This window comes from Tachysurus vachellii, chromosome 9, assembly GCF_030014155.1.
Source record: "Tachysurus vachellii isolate PV-2020 chromosome 9, HZAU_Pvac_v1, whole genome shotgun sequence".
Taxonomy (NCBI): Eukaryota; Metazoa; Chordata; class Actinopteri; order Siluriformes; family Bagridae; genus Tachysurus; species Tachysurus vachellii.
Window position 1 is genome coordinate 1,634,400 of NC_083468.1, and position 26,495 is coordinate 1,660,894.

Below are 26,495 nucleotides of genomic sequence, written 5' to 3' on the forward strand. Positions count from 1 at the left end.
ATTGTGAAACAAAAATGTCCTGTTGAGAGAGAGTTCAGAGGAGAAGACTCAAATAAGCTGACAGGAAGACTCAAATAAGTGCTTTTTACAGCGCTCTTCTTTAGGAAACTGGGTCTGCAGTCAGCATTGTGTAAATTTAGCCTGATGTAATTCCTGTAAAGAAAGAAAAAAAAAGAACTGGGTTACGGAAGTACGGGTCAATATGAACTGTAATATAAACACCTGAATGGGAAAAAAAGCCTGAGGGTTTTCCTGTGAGGGTTTGTGTTAATGGAGTTATAAATGAAACCCTGTTTGATTGGTGTAAGTGAAAGTGAAGGTCACCTGACTGCTCCAGCAGCATCATGGAGAACACTCCACACTCTGTAGAAGCCTCCTCACACACATTAGTTCATCAACACATGCAATATTCAGCACTTCACTGCACGTGATGAGCTTTCATTCATCTGCTGTGTGTTGAACAACATGCATGAACCACGATTAGAGAAGAACCAGAGAAGAGCCGGTGATGATGATGATGATCATCATCATCATCATCATTCTCTAGTTAAACTGAAACGGTAGAGATAGAGATAGATTTCCAGTGTGCACGTGCATTAGGAAATTCCGGTGGAGCGGTGGTTACGAGGGAGAAGCTTGGAAAACCGGTGCACAAGGGGTGGAAGGGGAGGAGGAGGAGGAGGAGGAGAGCGCGCACTGGGTTCCAGAGCGCGCACGTTCTCTCGGCTCTTTCAGCTTATGGAAGGCCATTTAGGACAAAAATATTTGTATTTAAAATATTGTACACACACACACACACACACACACACACACACACACACGGAACGTTTGATTGCACGCATGCACACTCTCTCATACATTTGTACCTGTGCTTGAATGTTACGTTAAGTTTGTAGTTCGTATGCAGTAGGTGTGTATGTGTGTGTGTGTGTGTGTGTGTTTGTAGGCGTTTCATTGTGTTTTGACTTCAACGGCCTCCCATAGTCATTCTTCTCTTCCTTTTTTTTCTCTCTCTCTCTCTCTCTCTCTCTCTCTCTCTCTCTCTCTCTCTCTCTATCAGCACCCTGGTGCGCGTGGACAGCACAGCAGGACCGAAAGAGTCTCACGCGCACTCGTTCACCCCACGGATTCAACCGGTGGCGCCTGATCGGACGCAGTAAATCTAGGTCGGAAAAAAGAAGCAACAATAAAGTAAAAAAAAAAATGAATATAAATAATAACGAAGGCAGGTAAGAACGCGACAGGACATTTCAGATTTGATGATGCAATTCATGAATTGAAGCTTTTCTTCTTTCCTTTCACGCGTCGGGAAAGAGGGTGGGTATAGCTGAGGATAGCGCGCGCACACACACACACACACACACACACACACACACACAGAGAGAGAGAGAGAGAGAGAGAGAGAGAGAGAGAGAGAGAGAGAGAGAGAGTACACACACACAGAGGACACAGAGAGAGAGAGAGAGAGAGAGAGAGAGAGAGAGAGAGAGAGCGAGAGCGCACACAGAGAGAGAGAGAGAGCGCACACACACACACACACAGAGAGAGAGAGAGAGAGAGAGAGAGCGAGAGCGCACACACAGAGAGAGAGAGAGCGCACACACACACACACAGAGAGAGAGAGAGAGAGAGAGAGGACACACACACACACACACACACACAGAGGTGCGGATCAGTGCCGTGGATCGCGCCTCTTCCATCACGAGGATGCTGGTGGGCAATGCCCGTGGACAGGGAGGCCGAGATTTGCCAGAAAGCGCTGGAGCTCCTCTCGGATCTCTGCTCTAAAGGGGAGGTGCAGAACGAAAACTGCTTGGATTTCATTTACTATTTCCGGGACCTGGCCAGACCGAGGTATACCGAATCAGGTGAGATGTTCTCCTGCTGTACACCTTTTTTTTTGCGTTACGACTTGTTGCGTTTAACATGATGCACACGTGAGCTCTGGGAGTATGCACGAGTGCACGTGAGGGACTACCTGTAGCGCGAGACTAGCTGGGTCACAGTGTTCACCTCTCATGACACGCATAGTGTAGCGGTGGAGAAATGGGAATAGTGCAGAGCTGTGCAGAGCTCTGTCTCATTCTGTCTCATATCTGATGATCTTTCTCACACTCTGGTCAGAGACAGTGTAAGTATTCTATACAAATAACCCCAAACCCTACCTGGGCATGGGGCTGAGGTCGAACCCTGAGAGTGATTTCTCCTCGACTTACGAATGTGAATAGAAAGCAGCTGTAAGTAGATTTAAGATGAATTAAAATGGCTAAGATGTTTGAGGTCCTTGGCGTGTTTGATTATCGGTTCCTTTTACAGCATTTGACGTGTATAAGTGTTGAGATATGTGCTGCACGTCTTTCTGGGCAGTTTGGAAATCGAATAAAAATATTAGTGACATCTTTATTATGAATGATTTATTCATTGCAGCTTTTTAGCTTATCTTAAGGTGTGAATTATTTTTGATTGACTCGTGCTTTAAGAAGATTTCTTCTTAGTAGGACGACGTTTATGTAACACTTATGGAAGGAGTCTCCAGTGGTAGCACTGTGTAACGGTCAGAGCTGAAGCTGTAACAAAGTTTTCTAACACAGGAGGAGTTCATGAGCAACATGAAAAGCTGAGATTTAGGAGAAACTGAGTAAAGCGAGAAGCTGTTGAGGTGTTCAATGAGGTCGAGCCTGAATCAGGACACTCGAGTTCTTTTTTCTCCAAATGTAACAAACCGTAGGGTTTTTTATTGGGTCTGCATGAGTTCTGTAGTTTGAGGTTTCAAGCTGCTCATAATCTACCAGTTAACCCTCTCTTTTTTAACTTGTTATACTTTACTTCATTAATAGCGCAGTTGTGGGTTCGAGTCTCGGCCCGGCCACGACTGAGGCGCCCTTGAGCAAGGCACCGAACCCCCCCAACTGCTCCCCAGGTGCTGCAGCATAAATGGCTGCCCACTGCTCTGGGTGTGTGTTCACGGTGTGTGTGTGTGTGTTCACTGCTGTGTGTGTGCACTTTGGATGGGTTAAATGCAGAGAACGAATTCTGAGTATGGGTCACCGTACAGTACTTAGCCGTATGTCACTTCACTTTCACAAGCCTGATCAGATAGATCAAGTGTGCCTTCGCTTTAAATAACGGCTTATCTCTTACTTTTATATTAGTCAGGAAAAAACACCTGAGCAGGTTCTGTTAGGTTTTACAGCTTTCTAATTTTATTTTGGCTCATTTAAAGTTGTCCAGCCGTTCGTTTGCGATATCCGACTTCTACTAATTTTTCCGTGTGGCGTATTTCACCCTTGTTACGGTGCGCCCAGCCCCATCCTAGCTGTTTTTGTTTAGTGTTGTTCAGCTACCTCCTGATTTTCACCTGATACCAGGCTGAAGTTCTGTTCAGTTTCTGATTGGGTGTCTGTTGCTAAGCAACTAGCCATAACATTTAAACAGCGCAACATTTTACACTACACGTTAAGCACCGCCATGTGGAGTTAACACTGTAAAAGCTGTGATGATCCTTCGTCAGAGCAAGTTTCAAACCTTGGGGAAAAGCCGTGCTTCGTAACCCACTTATAACTAGACATTACTGTTCCTGGGGTTAAAAGAACAGTGTGAAAAGCCTAAATGTCCTCATGGAGCTTGCTTTGTGCACAGGAGCGTTGTCATGCTGGACAAGTCTGATGGTCCACATACTGTACCTTTGTCCTGTTTGGTCTAGATTGATGATATTTGTAAGTATCTCTGGTGATATTGCACTTGACTTGATCTACAACATGTCTAAATAAATTATATGTATTATATTTATATTTCATTACATTATACTACAATTAAATTAAAAACCCTTTAAAGCTTGTTATCGTTAAATAGATCACAAAGTGATTGTGCCTTTCATTTCAGCCGTCATCTGTGAATCTGTTCCTCAGAAATGTAAGAATCAGGAGGTCAGGATTAGCCCGGAATAATTGCAGGTTAAAAAAATCTAGCAGGTTTAATGAGAGAGCCTCCATGAAGCTGGTCATGAAGGAGGAGTGACTCTACTCTGCTGGAGATTTCAGTGTTTGTGGTACACAGCCATTAAATAATCAGCAGGTTCAGGCTACGGGAAAGAGCAAAACAATGATTTTACACCAGCTGAAAACTTGGGAATAAGTGCGCTAATAGTGCTGCTGTGTTGTGACATTGCTGCAGTGAATACAAGGTAAAAGTTATACATTTTGGAGCTTCATATAATGTTTAAGATTCAGTGTGTGTGTTTTAAACACCACCAGAATTATTATTATTATTATTAAGATTTTAAATGTATCAGCCAAAGTAAAATAATGGCTTTATCGCAGGTTATTTGCTAGCATTTGTTCATTTTACAGAGGAACAGACAGAACCTCTGACTGTTCCAAAGCTCTGACACTGGAGACTCCTTCCATAAAATGTTAAAAATCTCCTCACAGACATACAACATGCCATAGTCGCCTCAGTCAACTCACGCTTGTTCATTGGGGATAAATACAAACACATTTAAATATGTTTAATATTAATCTTGAATTTTTGTATGATATTAAAGGTGAGGTCTCCGTTGTTTGAAGGCCAATGTTGATATCTGAAATCACCAAAACAAACACACCCCTAAACCAAACGGGTCACACCCCTGTATCGATAGCTCCGCCCACACATACATACATACGTAACCCAGGCAACTAATGGAAAGAAATGTGTCTTTATCATATCTGAAGGGAAGAACAATACGATTGTAGATAAACAAACAAGCAAAAATGACACACAAGCATAATCATGTAAAGGACAAAGACATATATTAGTTCTGTGTAACAAAACAAAACCAACGTTACTCACCTATCGAGAAGGAAAAAAGCGCCTCGGCGTCTTAAGTAAAGTTGGTCACATATTCACAGATTGGAGTTTCCTGAGTCAATAACTCCTGAGCTAAACACTGTTACTACACAAAACACGGTTGTAGCTGCGTCTCTACATTACTACGATAGAAAAGAGGTGTTATTTGTGTAGTAACAGTGTTTAGCTCAGGAGTTATTGACTCAGGAAACTCCAATCTGTGAATATGTGACCAACTTCCCGCTCCTTCAGTTCTCTCCAGCGCTGGAAAGCTGATCCTATATTAACACGTCCTACTTCTTACCTTATCATAAGTCTTTCTTCTCTTTCTTTCTTTGTTTTTATCCTCCATGTCAATGTTAAAACCGCTTTCTGCTAATGTCACACATGCGCACTGAACACTCTCTCCGCCCATATTGACAAGACACGCCCCTTTCTGCTGATCGGCTACACGTTAGTTTAGTCGGCCCAACTCGGTTTTCTGAAGCATTTTTCAAACAACGGAGACCCCACCTTTAATCTTTATATTAACTTTTTATCTTATGTTTATGTCCTGTAAAAATGTCAGTTGTTAAAAGTGCTATACAAATAAAGTCCTTATGAACGAGGCGTTACTGTAGTAACACTGATATATTAGAGTATTAATATAAACCTGTGAATTAATTAACACCTTCTGCCCAATCACAGTCTAGAACTCAACAGCTCAGTGGTAATAATACTTGAGTTGGTTCACGCTGTGTGTATTGTGGTGTGTAACATGAGTAATTGTTTGCCTGATTTGCCATTTTCACATTCTCACACACCGCTGCGGTCGAATACGATGCACTGACGGATTAAACCAACACCGCAGGTCACATGACTAAGCTGCTGCTTTACTGGGAATTCAGAAATCCTGCCCCAAAAGGATCCACTTTGCTTTTTGCCCCCTTTTCATTTCCTTTCCTTTATTCTTTCCTTCCATTTCTTTTAATTTGATACAAAAATCATTTTCATCCCTAAATTTTTATTTTGTTTGTTTGTTTGTAGTATGGTCTGGATCCAATTATTATTTTTTTTTGTTTATATTATCCTCTCACTCATTTTTTTTTCTTTATTTCCTTTCTTTCTTCTTTCTTTACTCTATTTGGTTTCTTCCCCTTCACTCCCTCCTTCCATTATTTTTTTTTAATAAAATTGCATCGATATAACAGTATCACATGTCGATCCACTGATTTTTATACTTTCTTTCTTCCTTACTTACTTTCCTCCTTTCTTCCTTCCTTTCTTCCTTTCTTTCTCTCTTATCTGATTCTTATTTGAACTGTATCACAGTTTGATCCGCTTATTCGATTATATTATTCTTTCTTTCCTTATTTTTTATACCAATTCTTTCTTTCTTTTTATTTTTTGGCTTTTGGCGGAGATTCAGCACTAAGCCTCTTCATCCATCTTCAGTAATTCTGTGTTTCCATTTCTCCTGGAAGTAGATCTAGATTTCAGAATTCACTGATGCTCTAAATATCTGAAAACCCTCCCTGGATGTTAGCGGATCTGCGGTAGATTTGGTTTTCCGGTGTTCTTGCAGCACGTGTTGGAGTCAGCAGGTTCTTCACACACTTTGTCGTGACTTCTCACTTCTCCTCACTGCTCCGTCTGTGAGAAATGCCAGGATTCGTGTGCACGCTTTAACATATAGACTTCAGAAGCGTTCTCTTGGTCGTTTCACATGATCGCACGTTTTCGGAGAATTTCGAACGTTGTTTAGAACGTTGCCAGTTTGAACACTAAAGATAAAGAGACTTCAGGCATGATTTTTTTTTTCAACTTCATTTATTTTTTCAACTTCAATTACTCCGGAGTGCAAAAAAGAACAATAAGGTAAAACCACCAGGATGCAGGACGGAGATAAGGCATGTAATTAAACCAGTTTTTCTCAGTCTTTAATTATATGTGCCACCATTTCTTTTAAGTTAATGAACAGAGACGCGACATGGACTTAATTAACACACTGCATTCGATTACAGTCGAAGCTGTTTAAAGGTGGGGTCTCCGTTGTTTGAGAAACGCTTCAGAAAACTGAGTTGGGATGCCAAACAAAACAAAAACAAAACTAACATGTAGCCAATGAGCAGAAAGGGGCGTGTCTTGTCAATATGGGCGGAGAGAGTGTTCAGTGCGCATGTGTGACATTAGCAGAAAGCGGTTTTAACATTGACATGGAGGATAAAAACAAAGAAAGAAAGTGAAGAAAGGCTTACAATAAGGTAAGAAGTAGGACGTGTTAATATAGGATCAGCTTTCCAGCGCTGGAGAGAACTGAACGTCTTCCGCGTGAAACGGAGCTAAACCTTTCATGGTACGACACACAGTACTACAAAAACACATTTGTATTACCATAGTATTACTCATCAAGTTCATTTATTGATAAAAATATCCCCTCGGTCAGCTGCTCCAACAGGTTCCGCCATAATTGTCTGGTGTGTGTGTGTGGGGCGGAGCTATCAAAACGGGTGGGACCCATTTGGGTTGGGGCGTGTTTGTTTTGGTGATTTCAAATGTCAACATTGGCCTTCAAACAACGGAGACCTCACCTTTAAGGCTCATCGGTACACAGACTCACACATACATGCATAACTATGTACAAAGTGATGCTTAATTTGTATAAAATACACAGTTGCAAAGGACAAATTTTAATGTTGGTATTCTTCAGCTTCTCCACTAATGGCTAATCATGACATAATGACTAACCGTGATAGTGATATTAGATCATATATCCATCAACTGCTTAACGCTGAAACTATTAGACTTGAGCAATTCGATCACGGTCTCATCGCTGGCCAGATAAGAATGACGTAAGGAACATTATCTCTCTTTAGCTTTCACACACTTTCTCAAGCAGATTCATGATTTCTGTAGTCAGTAATGCTCTCCTGGCTTCATGCCATGTTTCCTTAGAATAGCAGACATGAAAGTTCGAACCTGAACCTCTGTCCTTTTGCGTAATTCATTTTTTGATCGGTTAAATGTGTGCTGAGTCCATCAGCTGATCGTTTCTCTTCTCTCCCAAAGTCATTTTGGAGGGAAAAAAGTCACCCTGTAAATAATCAGCATTGTTTATTTTTATTAATGTTGAACTATAATTCATGCGGGTTTTCTCGGTTATTGCTGCTGATGTGTAAATATTCTGTGAAGATACAAAATTAGAAGAATTTAGGGATGTCACTCTGTGTGATCACCTGACATGACTGATGACATGGCATGGCCTCATTTCCTGCTTCTTCATAGTATCCTGTGGGTTGTTTGACCCATTACTGGAGCTGTTGTGGTCAGTTCACAAAGATCAACAATACTATTGACTTTTTTTTTACTATAGATTTATTTATTTATCTTTGAAAGCCTGAGCCCTGGGAGAACCTTCATACCAGCCACTCTCATGATTAATTTGAAACTAAATGAGCTATTACTCTGTAAGTGTACATAAATACATAAATGAGAATAAATGAAAGCTTTTTCTGCAGCAATGCACCAGCACTATATTTAGCTCGCCTCACACCTTGCCTTGTGCTTGCATAATTATAATCAGTCAAGCCCATTGAGAGGTTTTATTTTGATCACTATTACCCATAGTGCTTTCTGTCCCCGACTGTAGATGTCTCGGTGAGCCTGCTATCATTGGTGGTGACCGCCTGTGGACTGGCCTTGTTTGGCGTCTCACTCTTTGTCTCCTGGAAGCTATGCTGGATCCCATGGCGCGAACGAGGACTCTCTCCTGGAACCAAAGAGGGCCAAACAGAGCACCCTCTTCCACCTCCTCCACCACTCCAACCACAGGCCATTTACACAGAAGTGGATGCCACTCTCGACCGCCGGAACCAACCACGAGGCTCCGTGGTTAAGGAGACGACTGTGCCTCCAACGCCGGTCTCGCCGCCGGCACCCGGCTCTCCTCCACCCGTCCCGGTGCCTGAAACATCTCTGAAAATTAGCCACACTTCACCAGATATCGCCATGGAGGTAGAGTCTAAGGCTGGAGAGGACAGCATCTACGGCAATGGCCGTATGCAGAGGCAGATCACGGATCCGTCCTCGACTTGTGTTCGGTCAGTAAAGTCCATTAGAATGCGTGATGAAGTACTCTGAACAAAAATGGTGCTTCAAAGCCTTCCTTCCCTGCTATGTGATTCAGATTTGCTAAAAGAGTTTTGTATTAAAAACTTAGTGAAAGACATTTTATTTTTAGACAAACGATATTCGAACAAAACAATGAAAGTACTTAGTTGTAGCTTTTTAAAGGGACTCCACTAGAAATCCTGTTTTTAATGGAAATCTTGTTATAGCATTCTATATTAATGAATGAAGGTTCCCCTGGAGGGTCAAATTGAGAACCCTTTAAAGGGGCCATATGGAAACGGATTTAATCTACATCTTTAAACAGAAACAAAAAATATGTGATTTGACTTTGAGAGATTTAGATTTTTCTTTACTTAGATTTTTTTCTCTTCTTCTCTCTTAAATGTTTTTAGGCAAAGCTCCATAAGGCGCCACATGAACCAGTCCAACCCTGACTTCATGGTTGCACAGTTCCAGAGGCAAGACTCGCTGACGGGGATGAGTCTCGGTCGACTCAAACCAGAGTTGTACAAGCAGCGCTCATTAGACAGCGAGGAGAACCGCAGCAGTCGAGGGGGAACCTGCGGCCGCCTACATTTCATCCTGAAGTACGACTGCGATCTGGAGCAGCTCATAGTCAAGATCCACCGTGCCCAAGATCTTCCTGCCAAGGACTTTTCTGGGACCTCGGATCCCTACGTTAAGATCTACCTTCTTCCTGACCGCAAGACCAAGCACCAGACCAAGGTGCACCGAAAGACTCTGAACCCCGTTTTTGATGAGGTTTTCCTCTTCCCCGTGGCGTATGCTGAACTTCCAACACGAAAGCTCCACTTCACAGTTTACGATTTTGATCGTTTTTCACGGCATGACATCATTGGACAGGTGGTAGTAGACAACTTCTTGGATCTGGTGGACTTTCCACGTGAGACCAAGTTGTGCAGGGACATTCACTATGTCTCTTCGGTAAGTAAATCATCTACACGTGGCAAATCCGCTATCGATACTCTCAATGAAAAGTCTGAGTGAGATTCTAGCTCTCTTCATACAGTAGATGGTCGTTAATATACGTGCACACTACAGTCCAGCATGGTCTCTCTCAGGGATTCTTTTGGATTGCTTGCTGAAAGGGAATCTACTTGGTAAACTTTCTAAATGGTAAATATCTCAAATCCCAAAGAGGGACAATATCCTTAGCATGCTAGTTGGACCTTTATAAAAAAAAGATTACCTGAAAAAAATGTGGTTTAGGGGTAAATACTACAGTAGATGAATACTAATGCTCAGCATGGCTCCTCAAGGGCTCTTTGGCTAGTTAGAGATTCTTGGTTTTATAAAAGGATTCTTTTAAACTGCGTAAATTGTAAATGGTTCTTCAAGTGGGGGGTCACGGTGGCTTAGTGGTTAGTACGTTTGCCTCACACCTCCAGGGTTGGGGGTTCGATGCATGGATGGTAGGTTGATTGGCCTCTCTGGAAAATTGTCCGTAGTGTGTGATTGCCTGAGTGAATGAGAGTGTGTGTGTGTGTGTGCCCTGTGATGGGTTGGCACTCCGTCCAGGGTGTATCCTGCCTTGATGCCCGATGACTCCTGAGATACGCACGCCCGAGGTAGTTCGGATAAGCGGTAGAAGATGACTGAGTGAGAGTATTAAGCAGTGGTTAACCATAATAAAAAATCTGGTCTATTTTACATATCCGTGTAGACCATTCCATCCGATCCTTACCTATAACCATCTCTCACTCACTCTGCTTCTTTTGTTCACCATTTTTTCTACCTCCTCCTCCCACTCCATCCTCCTCCTCACTTCTCCTCCCTCCTCTATAGAACAAATCTCTATTTTCTTTTTTTTTTAAATCCCATTTTCTCATTCTTGGTGCTTTTATGTGCTTCGCTCCATCAGTCTTTCACCCATCCATTATGGCTTTCTCGCTCTTCATACTCGTAGGTGTTCTCCATCTTTCCAGCTGAATGGTTTCGTTTCCTGCTAACATACAGTATATGCATTTCTCTGAGTTAGATAAGAATGGGAACGGAGAGATGGTCGCAATCATGGAAAACGACTGATTAATGCTTATCTCTAAAAACGCCGTTGAGTTTTCCACCAAAGTGAGTTCCGCGGGTCGTTTTTACCGGGAACATGAACCGAAGTGTAGATGGTTGTTGAAATGATGTTTATGAAAAACTAAATGTACTGAGATGAATATTATTTCCAAGAGCATGAAGTATTTAGGTGGTTTGGGAACAGAGAACATTGATCAACTGTCAGCTTGCATTTAGGATTTTTCTTCTTTTTAGGCAAAGCAATTTCAGCATAAAAAGAAATTGAAAGTAAAAAACACATCCAAAACACACACACACACACACACACACACACACACACACACCCCTACCATATCCTGTTATAATCTAAATCTGGTGCTTGGTCTTTATTTTCTTTATTTTATTCACAGTAATCAAAAGATACAGATCAGCTGAACACAGGATTAATACACAGAAAGCTCTTTAACATCAGGTCGCATATCACAGCGATTAGGACTCATCCACCAAGACCCAAGCTTAAAAACCATGTGGGTGGTGATACAGCTCCTGTCTCGACGTCTCGAAGTGGAAATAAATAACCTCACTCTGTTTAGCCCTATCCAAAGTTCACAGCGTGGGATGTTCAAGTTTAACTTCGATGTTCATGTAATATTAAAAAGAAAACAAATAAAAATAAAAAACCCTGACCAAAATCTGCAGGCAATCTCAGGTTTAACTGAGAAAGTGACGAAGTGTTAGCGCAGTTAGCGTTCCTGATTTATCCCCTTCTGATGACCTTTATCTAATTAGCTCCCAGAATGCATTATTCATTAAGCGACTGAATTAAACGCTGCCCGATGCCATTCGACCTAATGACAGCATAACAAATCAATCGTGCATGCCATTTGGTTCTATAGATGCCACTGGAAAATAGAGTGGGGGAAAAAAACTTGAATACAAATGTATAATTTTGCCGTATTTATATTTCACTTGAAAATTACTAAAACGTTATATTTGTACAGATGGTTATATTTTCTAAAAAGGATTTTACTTCTTATTTCTCAATAGGCTTCTTCACAAATCCAACCAGTGAGTCTGTGCTGTATTTCAATTAAATCTAATCACCCAGTTTACCATCCAAACATTTCAATTAAGCCTCAATAATCATGCCACTGTTCTGACGTTCGTAAGCGCCACAGTTAGCTCTGTGTGTGTTTAAATATGGCTAATCCACCAGACTGCAGTGGGGAAGTAGATGATGAGCAATCTGGCACTTAACACCTTCACATGCTGATGTTAGCAAATACTCATTTTTTTTACCCCTTAATTTGCAACCATTAAACAATTTCCTGCTAAGTTAGAATAGCTAGCTGATCCAAAAGCCAATTTTAGCTAATGCCAAATAATGCAACTCAAGGCAAAAGACTGCTGTTGCTTTAAAATGAATATATAGCGGTTTTAGATAAATAGAAATAAAAGCTAGTTTATCAGGAAAACATCCTCTATACTTTCACACCTCAGTAACGTGCTCATTCTTAATGGCTGCACTGAGAGAAGCACATGTTTAACAACCTCAAGGCTCAGAAGTGACACTGGAAAGAAAGCTTTATCATGAAATCCAGGAGTAGATGAACGCTGAGCAAATTAATACGTAATGACACTCAGGTGTGGGTTCAGCTTATTGAACTGGCCTGGAATTCTAGTGACAGGGACCTCTAGTGGTGTGGAGTGGAATTCTTAGCTGAAATTATAACCCGATTTATTATAAAGCACTTGAATCATTTCTAGGGTTCTCTTATAAGACATACTGATATATGTTCTGTATGCATGATGAACCAGAAGCCACAAGATGCATTTGAAATATGTTTAATGTTGTAGCTTTACATGCAAACTAAATCTGGGGCTGATAAAGTTATGGGAGTGAGGTACATATTATGGTGTATTTAGCATATTATGGGAGTGAGGTACATATTATTGGGAGTGAGGTACATATTATGGTGTATTTAGCATTTCCTCGCTGTCAGGCGGAAACCTCGTATCTCCAAAACCGTTATTTTTCAGGAAATTAAAAAAACGCCGTACCTTATCTGCAGTGCACAGGGTTTAGTCCGCGTTGCAGTGGATTGTCTTGCGCTAAATTCCTGTCCTCAGACGAGCACCAGAACTAGCGGGGGTCAAGATTTTTTTTTCTTTGAGCCCAGTGTTTTGAAGACATTTACCTCAGAAGACGTGTTGATTCGTTGCGACTCTTCTTGAGGAGAAATATGCCGTGAAGCTCTCCCGCGGAGTGAGGAAGAGGTGGACAGTTGAAGTGTCCAATGGAGTTATGAGATTTGCGCTAAAGCTATTTTCAAGACTTTAGATTGGTTAATAACTTGTAAAAATAACAGACCCACGTGGGGACTGACCAATAGCATCGATATGTGAAAAAATATGAAATTGACCAAATTTGGACATACGAGGTTTCCGCCTGACAGCGACGATATTATGGGAGTGAGGTACAGATTATGGTGTATTTTAGCAAAAGATCAGCTTATAGATCTGTCGATTAGGGCAGGATGAACAAGAAAATTCAGGTTTTCTCTTTTGTTCATAACCACAAGCACATGATTTTGTGTAATTTTACAGGAAGTGACTCTTTTTAAACAGAGCTTTTGTTCTGGTCTTTTAGATCAAAGTGTAGAATCCAAATGCTGAAAAATGCTTCTTCATTTTCTTGATTTTCTGAATCCAAAACTACTGCAGAGACAAACAACTTCCTCATCACCAGAGTTACACTAAATCTGCCTTCATATTGATTATAGAGCTAATCTAAAGATCTAGCTAGGCTAGAAAGTTAGCACATATTGTGTTATAAAGCATATTGTGCTACGATTGTGTATAAAGAGTCAATTTGTCTGAAATAAAACATTTTGTCAAGTTGCAAAATAAATAGGTTTAATCACTGACACAAATGCATGAGAGTTGGATTAAATTAATGCATTACCTAAATTTCATGGAAAAAAGAAATAGAATTAAAAATTCTAGTTTGCAAGGAGCCTAAAATATATGATTTATTATTGTTTTTGCTGTTTTGAGGAAAAATATATAATGCATACATGTCATTTACATGATGTTAGCACTGCTAATTATATCTCAACCCTCTTTTTCCACCATCTACCCTTAAAAAACACTTCATGTTCACGTGTACACTGTGCATTCATTGAGTTCAGGCTCGCGTGCCAATTTTACAATTCTTTCAGCAGAATAGAGCCTAATTGTGCTTGAAATGCCACAAAAACCTACTACATCTGGCTCAAAAAGCCAGACGTAACCCTAACCTCAATTCCAGTCACATAATGGCTACCAGCTTCCCTGAGCATCACTGTGTGTGAGAGCATGAGTGAGTGCATTTCATTTCACACAGCATGCCATTAAATCAGTCCCAATCACGATCCTCCTCATTTCATGCGTTTCAAACCAAATCAAGTCCTAATGTTGTCATGAAATCGAGCAGAGGAGCGTGTTCACAACCACAGACCTATGTTTATTTGTCTTTGCATGCAAATTGGATGGTAAAATATCAACCGGGAGCTTAACATTCTCTAAATTCTTCTGAGGTTAGCACGAGAGAGATTGCAGCTCGAAGCCTTTAGCTTCCATTAAGCTCTTATTTCACGATGAACTTTATTTAATACAAAATAGATAATATTGTGACATGATACAAAGTTAAGAGGATGCAAATGAAAATAAGAGGCACATGCAGACCTGCATTTTACATTTGCAGCATTTAGCAGATGCCCTTATCCAGAACGAATTACATTTTTATCTCATTTTTATACAACTGAGGGTTAAGGGCCTTGCTCAGGGGCCCAGCAGTGGGATCCTGGTGGACATAGGAATCGAACTCACAACCTTCCGATTGGTAGCCCAACACCTTAACCACTAGGCTACCACATCTCACATCCCATTTTAACATCAAAGTATGTTAATCAAAAATACGAGCTTATTTTTTCCCCTGACAAAAATGGCAAATAAGCCAATCAACATATAAATCTGGAAGGATTGACAATTGTGTAGATGTTTAGAATTCTTCGATATTATTGGACCCCCTAAAAGCCCCGCCCCCTTTTCCTAATTTCATGTGAGTAATTTTTCAGCTTGAAAGTTGCAGAATTTTATTATTTTTTTAAGAAAGCTTTATATTGTCCATCTACATTACAACACAATCAAATTATTTCTTCACAACTTTGGAAGTCAGCCATGATACAGTGCCCCTGGAGCAGAGAAGGTTAAGGGCCTTTTTCAAGGGCCCAACAGTGGCAGTTTGGCAGTGCTGGGGCTTGAACCCATTGCTGGGAACAACTCAGAGATTTAACTGCTTTCTGTTATGATAAGTGAAGAATGTTTCACCTTCACTAATGTGAAGTAAAAATCTATTAGAGTGAATTTGTCTAACTAGCAAGCTAACCTGCTACAGTACTAACTTGCTAACTTGCTAGTTAAACACACCAAACAGGCCGAGGTGGCTTGAATAGCAATGCAAAACTCGTGGCTTTTTCACACAGAATTATTTCTGTTTTATTTCCCAGCAAAAATAACTTGGAATAGAGTGGGTGTGGGATTTAAAAAAGTGCCGCACATACTGTACCTCTCTGTTTTATAGGACGTGATATGAAAGTGTTAACGCTCCATTAAAGCATTGTTCTTGGGGTAGCCTTGTGGTGTTGACTGCAGAATTGGCTTCCTTGAGTCTGAAATATTTTCACACTAACAAAGTAAAGTCTTTACCATCTGCCTGCATCTCCTTACTGTTTTTTTGCAGGTTGCTAACTCATTACCGTGCCTGCTAGCTGGAAGAGACACGGCATGAAATGTGACAGTAAATACCAAGCTTGACTGCTGTTGTACTGTATATCCATCTTGTGTGTATGAAGAAGAGTTTGATGCCTACCATAAGACCAAGTGCTACAAGCCTCAATTCTAATAGTTTGATAACAGAAATCCGAGTTCCTGATTGGTTGTTTAGACCTCTCTCCCAGGCGATACAGGTTCTTGCCCTTTTTCAGTTCTTTAACGCCCCTTTTCCACCGAGGCAGTTTGAGTGCTGGTTCGGAGCCTAATTTAGAACCAGTTCTTTCTTTTTCGACAGCCAAAGCACCGGCTCTGAACCAGGAAAAGTGGTTCTTAAGTAGCACCAAAACGTTGCTGGTCTAGACTTAAGAACCGCTTGTGTCAGGGGCTGTGGGCGGGGCTGTGGGCGGGGCTATTAGGCAGTTAGCGCATTTGATAATGTACCTTAAGTATACTAATGTTTAATACACTTTTACTTTACCGCGATATGATACATTATCAGTACACATGATAGTAGGTAGCTACATGCTAAGGCTAACTTTTTCCTGTGTTAATGATAAAATAACGTTATGTACTTTCTCGATAACAACCTCCGTTTATACAGATTACGTGGAGCTGCACGTACACGTTGGATTCGCCGCGTTTGGGTGTTAATGTAGGTTCACAAAGCCATGAGCATTAACATTAAAGCAACATCTGCCATTGTTGATGTGTTTGTGTTTGTCGCTGCTGCGCTAACGTTGCTGTGTAACGTGACACGTATACGGTGACGTCAGACTCGGCTCTGTGACGCTCTCTAACTGATGGAAAGGCAAACCGGTTCTTAGAAGGTTCGCCAGTGGAACCAACTTTGATCCAGCACCAGTGCTAGCTCTGAACCAGCACCCGGTTCTTTTTGGTGGAAAAGGGGCATATCTTGTTCTTCATTATAGATCTTAGCACGCCACCACACCGACCTTTTCCTCTCCCAAATGGTAGAAGAAGTGTCGCTTGCTGCTGAGAGTGACCTGAGATAAACAGCAGGGAAGTGGTTTCTAATCTCACTACCTCTCCCCACTCCTTACCTCCCTGCTGTGTAATTGTCTTGAGGGAGTTTAAGATATGATTGGTCAGGTTCAGAAGGAGACTAGCTGTCTGCGTTCGATGTGCAAGCAGAGAATTAAAGAAGAATGCGGTGGTGTTCCCTGAGGCTCAGATTAAATAACTGCACACAGATCTTAGCCCTATTAACTTTTTTCGTCTGGAGTGTGACTCAGGAGAACTTTGATCACTCTGTCTGTTAGTTAACTCGTACGGCTCGTGTACTCCTCATCGCTCATCTGGGATATGATATGTATCCATCAGCTTTGCACTTCTTTTCTTATATTTCTGTCCATTCTTCGCTCTACATTCAAGTCATTTTCAAATCTTACCACAGATTCTTTACCAGATTTAGTTCTATGTCTTTTTTACAGTACCGTTCTAACACACTCGGGTTCTTGGTTTTAACCCCTCGAGTGTAGCTTTGGCAGTACACCTATCATCATAGTTCTGTAAAAGGAACCTCCAGCTTCATATCATTCAGATCTGAATTCCCCATTAATCCTGACCAATTTCCCAGGCTCTGCTGATTAATAAAACGCATCCACATCCCATGGTGCTACCACCACCATGCTTCACGGTGAAGATAGCATTCTCTGGGTGATCAGCAGAATCAGGTTTCTGCTCAAATGATGGTCAAAAACTGTACTGAAGAGCTCTGCCTTATTATATATTCTGCTTCTTATAAGAAAACAAATTGGATTTGTTGTAATTATGTTTAAAATGTTCATAATCTACACCAGGAGCTGTCAGAGAAGCACAATGCCAATGGTGTAGCACATACATTTTACACCTGAGATGGATAGTTGTATTTTAATGAGTTAAGATCACCTGTAAGGCATTCTTCATGACGTGTTCACCTGGTTTTGGATATCTCTGGTGTCTATTTACTTATTCAGCCCAGATGTTTCTCAGATGTTTCTTCATATCTCAGGTCCTTGGTTCTTGAGACAGCTGGCCATTCTATAAAGCTTATATTTTTGAAGGAGGGAATGATGTTAAAAAAGTTACATCTTGAGATCTTGAGAGAATAGTTTTTGAGTTTGTCCGTCAGATTTTAGTCAGTATTTTAATTTTTTACCATTTGTCTGTTTTTTTTATTTTTTTTATTTGTCTGTAACCTATCACTGTTAACAGTTGGATAAGATAAGGTGTAGTGACAGATAATTGCTTTATTAAAAAATGTTTATTTATTTGTCTATTTTCCATTTATTTATTGATTTTTGTTTTTTATTCAATTGTTAAAAGCCTTTCCCGCCTCCACCTTGTGTGTGTGGAGTTTGCATGTTCTCCCCGTGCCTCGGGGGTTTCCTCCGGGTACTCCGGTTTCCTCCCCCGGTCCAAAGACATGCATGGTAGGTTGATTGGCATCTCTGGAAAATTGTCTGTAGTGTGTGATTGTGTGAGTGAATGAGAGTGTGTGTGTGTGTGTGCCCTGCGATGGGTTGGCACTCCGTCCAGGGTGTATCCTGCCTTGATGCCCGATGACCCCTGAGAGAGGCACAGGCTCCCCGTGACCCGAGGTAGTTCGGATAAGTGGTAGAAGATGAATGAATGAATGTTAAAAGCCTAAAACATTTTTAAAAAATGACTAGAAATGTGGAGATCTGTATCTGAAAATATGAATGATGAAGATTGTAAATATTTGTTTATCAGACAACCCCATAATAACACTAATACGAATTGAGGATACATTGATATGCTTTATTTCTTTTTAAAACAAGTCAAATTACTTGAAATCCCCAGCAGTTCAATTTGCTCCAGGGTGAATATAATAAGAATCACAGCCCAGTATTCCCTTCTGATATCTGTACATAAGAAAGCTCCGAAATGTCCAGGAGAAATATGGTTTCATCATGAAGGCGTCAGGAACTGACGCATTCTTTATAAATATTTTATAATATTTTTATATGAGTCGAAACATATCATTTTCCCGTGTAATGCCAAACGCTTTCATTATGAAAAGTAACATAAACGAGTGAAAGAAAACCTCAGTGTGAGTTTGCAGCTGAGGTATTTTGAGAGCAAGTGTTAATGTGTCTGTTAGGTTCAAAAATAAAAAGCGATGGTGAGGCGCTAGTGGAGATGTGAGGTGTAAAAATGTACCCCAAGAAAGCAAGTAGGTCAAAATTCTTCTTCTTTCTCATCACTTGTATGGAGAGGAAAGAAATAACAAACTGAAACGATAGATAGATAGATAGATAGATAGATAGATAGATAGATAGATAGATAGATAGATAGATGTATTGAGGAGTTAATACTTACAGACATCATCAATTTCTTTTTTGACTAGGAAGAATTTGGAACTTGGAGTATTATTGGTGTGTTAGGTCCTGTGCCAATGCCGAAATCTTTGTTGTCGCTCACTAGGACGGTTCGTTGGTTTGTTTGTCGCACTTTGTCAATCTCTATGTCAGCAGAGTGTTTGTGAGGAGGAGGAAACTAGAAAACCCAGAAGACATAGAAATTCTGCAATAACATGAACTCTGACCTTGTTTTGTTTTGTTTGTGTATTTTTTTTTATTATTATTATTTAATTTACATTTAATTTTCAACCAGCTTCTGCTTATTAACTCTGCTTTATTATTAATCAATTAATTTATTTATTTATATATATATTTGAAGGTTTTCATGTTTAAGTTTAATAGACGCTGTGATTTTAGGGTCTTGTGGGGTTTTTTTGGGGGTTTTTTTTCCTCAGGTTTTTTTTCTCAAACCTTTCTCAGGTTTTGTCTGTAATGTGAATGGACTTCCTGAGACCCTGAACTGCAGAACCCTATAATCATAAAACGTGTCTCTGAAGTTGTTACACATTTACAATTACAGCAACATCTTGGGCGAGCATTGGCAAGTAACGAGTAAAGCCTTTGAGGTTTACTTTATTAATACAGTGTGAGATCAGGCTGCAACGACCAGACAGCAATTAACACACAGGTTAGAAAAGCTGCAGCACATCTGTAGGCTCATGGATGTTCTCCAGAGAACAGAATTTTTATTTCACCTTCCGTTACCTGCCAGTCAGGTAGGAATCCATCAGACCCTTGTACATGAACCGAGCTTTACTTAATTAACATTTGTTACATCACAGCGCTCGGGCTGAGCTCTCAATTTTGATTGGTCAGGAAGTATTGATTTATTTTGTGCCACATGGATGTGGTGTGGAGGGGGGCACGGTGGCTTAGTGGTTAGCACGTCCGCCTCACACCTCCAGCCTTGTGTGTGTGGAGTTTGCATGTTCTCCCCGTGCCTCGGGGGTTTCCTCAGGGTACTCCGGTTTCCTCCCCCGGTCCAAAGACATGCATGGTAGGTTGATTGGCATCTCTGGAAAATTGTCCGTAGTGAATGAGAGTGTGTGTGTGTGTGCCCTGTGATGGGTTGGCACTCCGTCCAGGGTGTATCCTGCCTTGATGCCCGATGACGCCTGAGAGAGGCACAGGCTCCCCGTGACCCGAGGTAGTTCGGATAAGCGGTAGAAGATGAGTGAGAGAGATGAGGATGTGGTGTGTAAAGATAAAACTTTGCAAAAAACTAAAGATTAACTTTAAACTTTTGTGTTTTTTTTTTCCAGAAATGTCTCAGTAGCCTTATATTAGTAGCTATTATAATATAACTAGATTCAATTTGTAATAATTTGTACAAAGTGCCAAAAATGTCAATAATCTACTTTAATGTTGTTGATTATTTTCCTACAACAGCTCAACACACAATTAATTTTTTTTTTATTAATTAAGTTTATTTGCTATTTAAATTTTTAAGCATTTTTTTTCTCTATTTTTATATTTTCCCTTAGCTTGAGCAGGTAATTGACTTTTTATTCTAACTATTTTTATTATGTTTTTATCTTTTTTATGACACAGACAGTCGGGAAGCGTTTCACTACACCGTACTGTGTATTTTAACTTGAGTAGAAAAGGTTGAAGTAGGTTTATTAATCTTAATTTTATTTTATTGATCATCTTACTTTTGAATGAAACTATGAAGTTAAACTAATATATTTCAGCTGTTTCCACTCGCTAACATTGCAGATGTTGGTGAGATGTTACGATTCATGTTAAAGGTCTCGCTCAGGGTTCCATCGGTGGGATTCAGACTCATATCCACATGGACATTAGCGCTGAATCTTAATTACATGTTTCCCTTTGAGCCACTAGGAATACAACTGTATTCACAGCCTTATTTTTCTTCTGTCGTTCACAGGACAACGTGGATTTGGGTGATCTGATGTTCTCGCTCTGTTACTTGCCCACTGCTGGCCGACTGACCATCACGGTGATAAAAGCTCGCAACCTTAAAGCCATGGACATCACCGGAGCTTCAGGTTTGACTACAGCTTCATTATTTAATATCATTCTTCATGGGGAAATAAAAACCAGGAAACGCATCACATCACAAATGATGCTTGCTCTTTCTTTTAGTTTCTTTTATGTTCAAGGAAAGATGTTTAATATCTCAGTGTGTGCAAAGCCAATAAAATTCAAGCCAGTGAATTTTAATTGAAATCTATAATATTGTGAAAGGTTTTAAAGGATGGGTTATGAAAGAGAGATATTTAATGAGAAAGCTCTAATACACAAAGATATGGCTTTAAATTCAAAACAAATAGATTATACACCAGGGGGGCCTCACACCTCCAGGGTTGGGGGTTCGATTCCCACCTCCGCCTTGTGTGTGTGGAGTTTGCATGTTCTCCCCGTGCCTCGGGGGTTTCCTCCGGGTACTCCGGTTTCCTCCCCCTGTCCAAAGACATGCATGGTAGGTTGATTGGCATCTCTGGAAAATTGTCCGTAGTGTGTGATTGTGTGAGTGAATGAGAGTGTGTGTGTGTGCCCTGCGATGGGTTGGAACTCCGTCCAGGGTGTATCCTGCCTTGATGCCCGATGACGCCTGAGATAGGCACAGGCTCCCCGTGACCCGAGGTAGTTCGGATAAGCGGTAGAAGATGAGTGAGAGAGAAAGAGATTATACACCAAATCCTGATCCTTAGCATGAATTCAATGTCGAAATGAACCGTACTGTTGCTATTTTTTTACTCTTTAACTCTTTAATAATTTAATTCTTTAATTCTCATTCTTCAGACCCCTACGTGAAAGTCTCTCTGATGTGCGAAGGCCGTAGATTAAAGAAGAGGAAGACCTCCACTAAGCGGAACACCCTGAACCCTGTCTATAACGAGGCTATAGTATTCGATGTCCCACCAGAAAACATCGATCAGATTAGCCTTTTGATAGCTGTGATGGATTACGATCGGTGAGCCGCAACACTCGTCAACACTCCATCTGTAGTGTACATAAAAGTCTCTCAATACTCTCCAAGCATCAGTAGAACATAAATCTAGTTTGTGGAACAGACAAAAAAAAGTTACTTCCTGTTCTTATTTACGTTACGCAGATATAAATACGTTCTCTCTCTTTTTTCTACAAAGAGTAAACTCATCTGTCCTGAAAATATCAGAAAACGTAAATCTATAGTTTTACCTCTGACACCGGAGACTCCTTCCATAAACATTAGATAAATGTCAACAGAAAAGACCATCATCATCATCATCATCATCATCATCATCATCATCCTGACATAACAATTGCGCACTGGATTTAGTCTGTTTATATGACTCATCTCTCTGTAGATGAGCAGTTACTATGGAAACGATAACATATTAGAACAAGTGCATTCATTTTTATCAAAACCTGTCAGGGCTGCTGTTATAGAAATTAAACACCTTTGACCAATCAGAATCAAGAATTCATCATTTCTGCTCTAACTTAATTATAATAATCTGTTTTTATTCATTTGAAGAACAGCTTCTTCGGGAGAATTCATGCAAAAATATTTCTTTGTACATTTGCACTTTGAAGGAAACCTGCAGTAAAGAGTGTTTGTCCTTCGGCTGCTTTCACAGCGTAGGTCACAACGAGGTCATCGGTGTGTGTCGGGTGGGTAACGACAGTGAGAGTCTGGGTAGGGACCACTGGAACGAGATGCTGACGTACCCTCGTAAACCCATCGCTCGCTGGCATCCTCTCATCGAGGTAAGAGCGTTGTATAAAACAAACATTGTGATAATTATACAATACATCAGGGCTCGTATTCATAAAGACTCTAATAATGATCTCAGAGAGCTCCTAATGGGGCTTAAACATCTCTAACTGTGAATCTTATCTTCAGAGTGATTCAGGTCATAGAGCAACTCTGAACAAGGAAAATACAACTTTTATCTTAGAGAGGAGGCGGGGCTAAACCTGTTGCTAGGTGACACATTCTTATGAAGACTGTGATTGGTTGTCTAATAAAAAAGGAGCATTTTAAAAATCTGCTCTATTATAAACCTTCACTTTGTCTCTATGTTAAGATATTTGAGGTTATATCGTGTAGGTCACGTTTGTCACCGATTATGTTAGAGATGTTCTAAATGTTATAAATGTTCATTCATTTTCTACCGCTTATCCAAACTACCTTGGGTCACGGGGAGCCTGTGCCTATCTCAGGCGTCATCGGGCATCAAGGCAGGATACACCCTGGACGGAGTGCCAACCCATCGCAGGGCACACACACTCATTCACTCACGCAATCACACACTACGGACAATTTTCCAGAGATGCCAATCAACCTACCATGCATGTCTTTGGACCGGGGGAGGAAACCGGAGTACCCGGAGGAAACCCCTGAGGCACGGGGAGAACATGCAAACTCCACACACACAAGGCGGAGGCGGGAATCGAACCCCCAACCCTGGAGGTGTGAGGAGAACGTGATAACCACTAAGCCACCATGCCCCCTCATCTCGCTATCATTATTAAATATTATACACAATACATTTCTTCTCCATCTTCACCTTTCAGCCATTTTCTCCTTTGATGAAGAAACTCTTAAAGCTTCTTCTAACACTTTATGATCTTATGAGCTGTTTTAAGCGTTAAGATGCTTTATGAAGAACTTTTACAGTATCTTGACTCGGATCTTCTCTTTAATTTCAAAGGGACACACCCACATTTCTAAGAATTATCCTAAAATTTCGTCACTAGGAGAAACTCTTTACACTGAGAATTTTTAGGAATCCTGCTCTCCAGGTGAGTCGATTCAGAGTCGAGTCAGAGTCGAGTCAGAATCAAATTTTCCAGTACAGTTGAATGAAATTGAGTGAACAACCTCCCTGAGATCTGTGTGTGATCGCTGTACTCGCTTGATCTTAAAGGACCACGCTGAGAGGCGGAACCCAAACAAAGGGTTCTGTTCGACGGACTCAAACCCTACATACATACACATGCTTATTGGTTCCAATTTCATTTTAGAATTCAGCGAGAGGCTGAGAGATGAAAACAAACATGCTAAATGAGCCGTCAGTTCCTGCTTGACGTTCATATCTCGGTTCTCCTGAGCTTCCTGATTTTAGTCGGAACTGTAAACTGTGCTCATTTGTTATTTTTCCATTTTCATCCCATGCCATTTGAGTCAAGGTTATTACGCTCCTCGCAGGCTTCATCTCTCTGCCACTAAACTCATACATCCCAGACCCCGTCTCTACATTTCTTCCACTGTAGTGACAGTATCTTATCCTCATGGTTGAGCTTCAGAAGAAATTAATGATTTGTTAGCATGGGAACGAGAGGAAAGATAGAAAAACAGTGTAGTCCTTGAGCATGTTTGTTTCCCATACGTTCAATTAATGATCTTTCCGGCATATTACATGTTAATGAGTTTGTTTGTGTGTTGGCCTGCGGGGAAACGGAACAAATCGTTTCTCTCGCACAGCAGATGGTTAGTGTGGTCCCGCAGGCGGGGTTGGTGCGAGTGCATTGTGTTATTCATGCACAGATTTCCCCTTCCCTAAACAAGTCCTCGGCAGAAAGACCTTCAAATGTTTAACCCCTGACGTGAAAGCGTACAGAATGCATCTTGAATTCTATCTGCATTTTATATTTTACAACTGGGTCAGAATTTACAGTTCACATTTTGTTCTAAATTCAATCAAACCTGCTGTATCTGAGACTTCAAGGAATGGCGCGGATTTCGTCTTATGTATTCTTTCAGTTAAAGAATCGTTTTAATATAAAAGCTTCATCGCTCTACAAAGTTTCTAAACAAAACCATTAATGGTGGGTAAAGTTTCTAGTGGATGAATACAGAGCCCCAGAGGTCTATATAGGGCCTTTTTACACCTGGTCACTTCATGTGTTGTCTCTGATCCGATAGCTATCTGATTTGTTAAAACTGTTCCATTTACATTAGGCCACATAAACGCGTCTCGGCGAATCGGATATCGATCCGATCTTTCTACTCCCGCCCAAAATGCTAATATATTTGACCTCATTTCCAGGGTAATTGAAACGGAACACACTTTGGTGTATGCGCTTTTCAGAACGCAATCAAAAAGAAGACGAAAAAACTGGTTACGACGTTTATGCTACAAAAAACAGCGTTTACTGTTTGCTGCGTTTTCGCTGGCGACAGCAGCGCGTTTTAAGACACAACGAGACGCCTGGGTGAAAGATCACCTGCGAGTGACGTACTTCCGTTTGGGAGGAGTATAGTGCTGACGTATGTGGCTTGAACAACCACATTCATTTACACCTGTCCAGTTTCATCTGAAATGCGTCCCAGACCACCTCCTGAAGGGGTTTGTACCGTCGGATTTATATCCGTCTCCAAAACGTTTCGGAGGGCATTTAGACCTGGTCTTTTTACCATCGGGTAGATATCAGATCACAGAAAACACATGAAGTGACCAGGTGTAAAAAGCCCCATAGACACCTCTTTTATTTTAGAGTGTAGTTTTCAGGAACAGTCATAGCAAGACATAAAACACTCTTAAATGGATCTGAACCGTACGCCTAAGCACAGCTGATATAGATTTTCTCTTTTCTGCCTTTTTTAGTACCAGGGCTCCGGCGGAGGAAGTCAAACAGGCTCGTGCAACTCTCTTAAGACTCCTCCGTCCCCGTAGAGTGATCCCTGCTCCTGTCCTCTTCGATCCCGAGCGGGCGTTCGGCTCCGCCCCGAGCCGCAGGAAGCTTCAGAGCGATGGAGCTGCTAAAGCGCTAGCTAACAAACATGTTTCTTCTAGGAAAGAGACTCTGGAACAGCGTCTGCCTCCGGAAGCCCTTCTTTGCATGGGAACACTTGATTGTTTCAGCTGCATGTTGAGTGGTCACATAATGTTTGGTCGTTTTCTATGAAATATGGTGATATGAAAATATACAAGGGGTATTTTAATGTGTATTTTTTCTGATGTTGTAGTAGCTCGAGCGTCATAGTTCACCAATCAGGGAGGACGAAAAGCACATGTCTGACGTTGTGAATTTTTAACCAGCATCTAAAAGCATGGTTGATTTCACATCATTCTCTTTTCCAAGAGATTTCTGTTCATGGGCTCACTTTTGCACTTAGTGCAAAATAGTGATAATAATTAAAAAAATAAAAGTCACCAGGTACAAATTTATGGATGTCTGTAAACTTGATAAAATGTCTGTTTTTTTTTTTTTTTAATTTCTTTTTTAATAGTCCCATTTTTAATGGATATTGTAACTTCCGTTATTGCATCATACAGTAGATCCTAAGGTCATGACATTTAATTTTTTTTATTTTTTACTCAAAGTGCATGAGTGTTTTCAGGATAGAATTCAGTCCAATGTGTTTTCATTATAAAACAA

At 40.8% G+C, this 26,495-nt stretch overlaps 1 protein-coding gene across 2 annotated transcripts; it reads left to right on the top strand.

The window, feature by feature from the left end:
• Nucleotides 1-1,531: 1,531 nt before the first annotated feature.
• Nucleotides 1,532-26,495, top strand: syt9a (synaptotagmin IXa). 2 transcript variants are annotated; one of them, XM_060878527.1, is made up of 7 exons: nucleotides 1,532-1,868; nucleotides 8,456-8,906; nucleotides 9,330-9,882; nucleotides 21,049-21,169; nucleotides 21,927-22,098; nucleotides 22,748-22,877; nucleotides 25,721-26,495. In XM_060878527.1, the coding sequence occupies exons 1-7, from the start codon at nucleotides 1,721-1,723 to the stop codon at nucleotides 25,787-25,789; spliced, it is 1,644 nt and encodes a 547-aa protein (XP_060734510.1). In that variant the 5' UTR covers nucleotides 1,532-1,720; the 3' UTR covers nucleotides 25,790-26,495. The 2 variants fall into 2 exon arrangements, with proteins under 2 accessions (XP_060734510.1, XP_060734511.1); XM_060878528.1 differs by lacking the exon at nucleotides 25,721-26,495 and having other exon boundaries at nucleotides 22,704-22,834.

What these genes read in the sequence shown, in the direction of transcription:
- syt9a (XM_060878527.1), top strand. Translation starts at nt 1,721, where the DNA reads ATGCCCGTGGACAGGGAGGCCGAGATTTGCCAGAAAGCGCTGGAGCTC. An exon ending in CCGTCCTCGACTTGTGTTCG is followed by an intron (nt 8,907 to 9,329) that starts GTCAGTAAAGTC and finishes AAATGTTTTTAG; the next exon opens with GCAAAGCTCCATAAGGCGCC. An exon ending in GCTGTGATGGATTACGATCG is followed by an intron (nt 22,099 to 22,747) that starts GTGAGCCGCAAC and finishes CTGCTTTCACAG; the next exon opens with CGTAGGTCACAACGAGGTCA.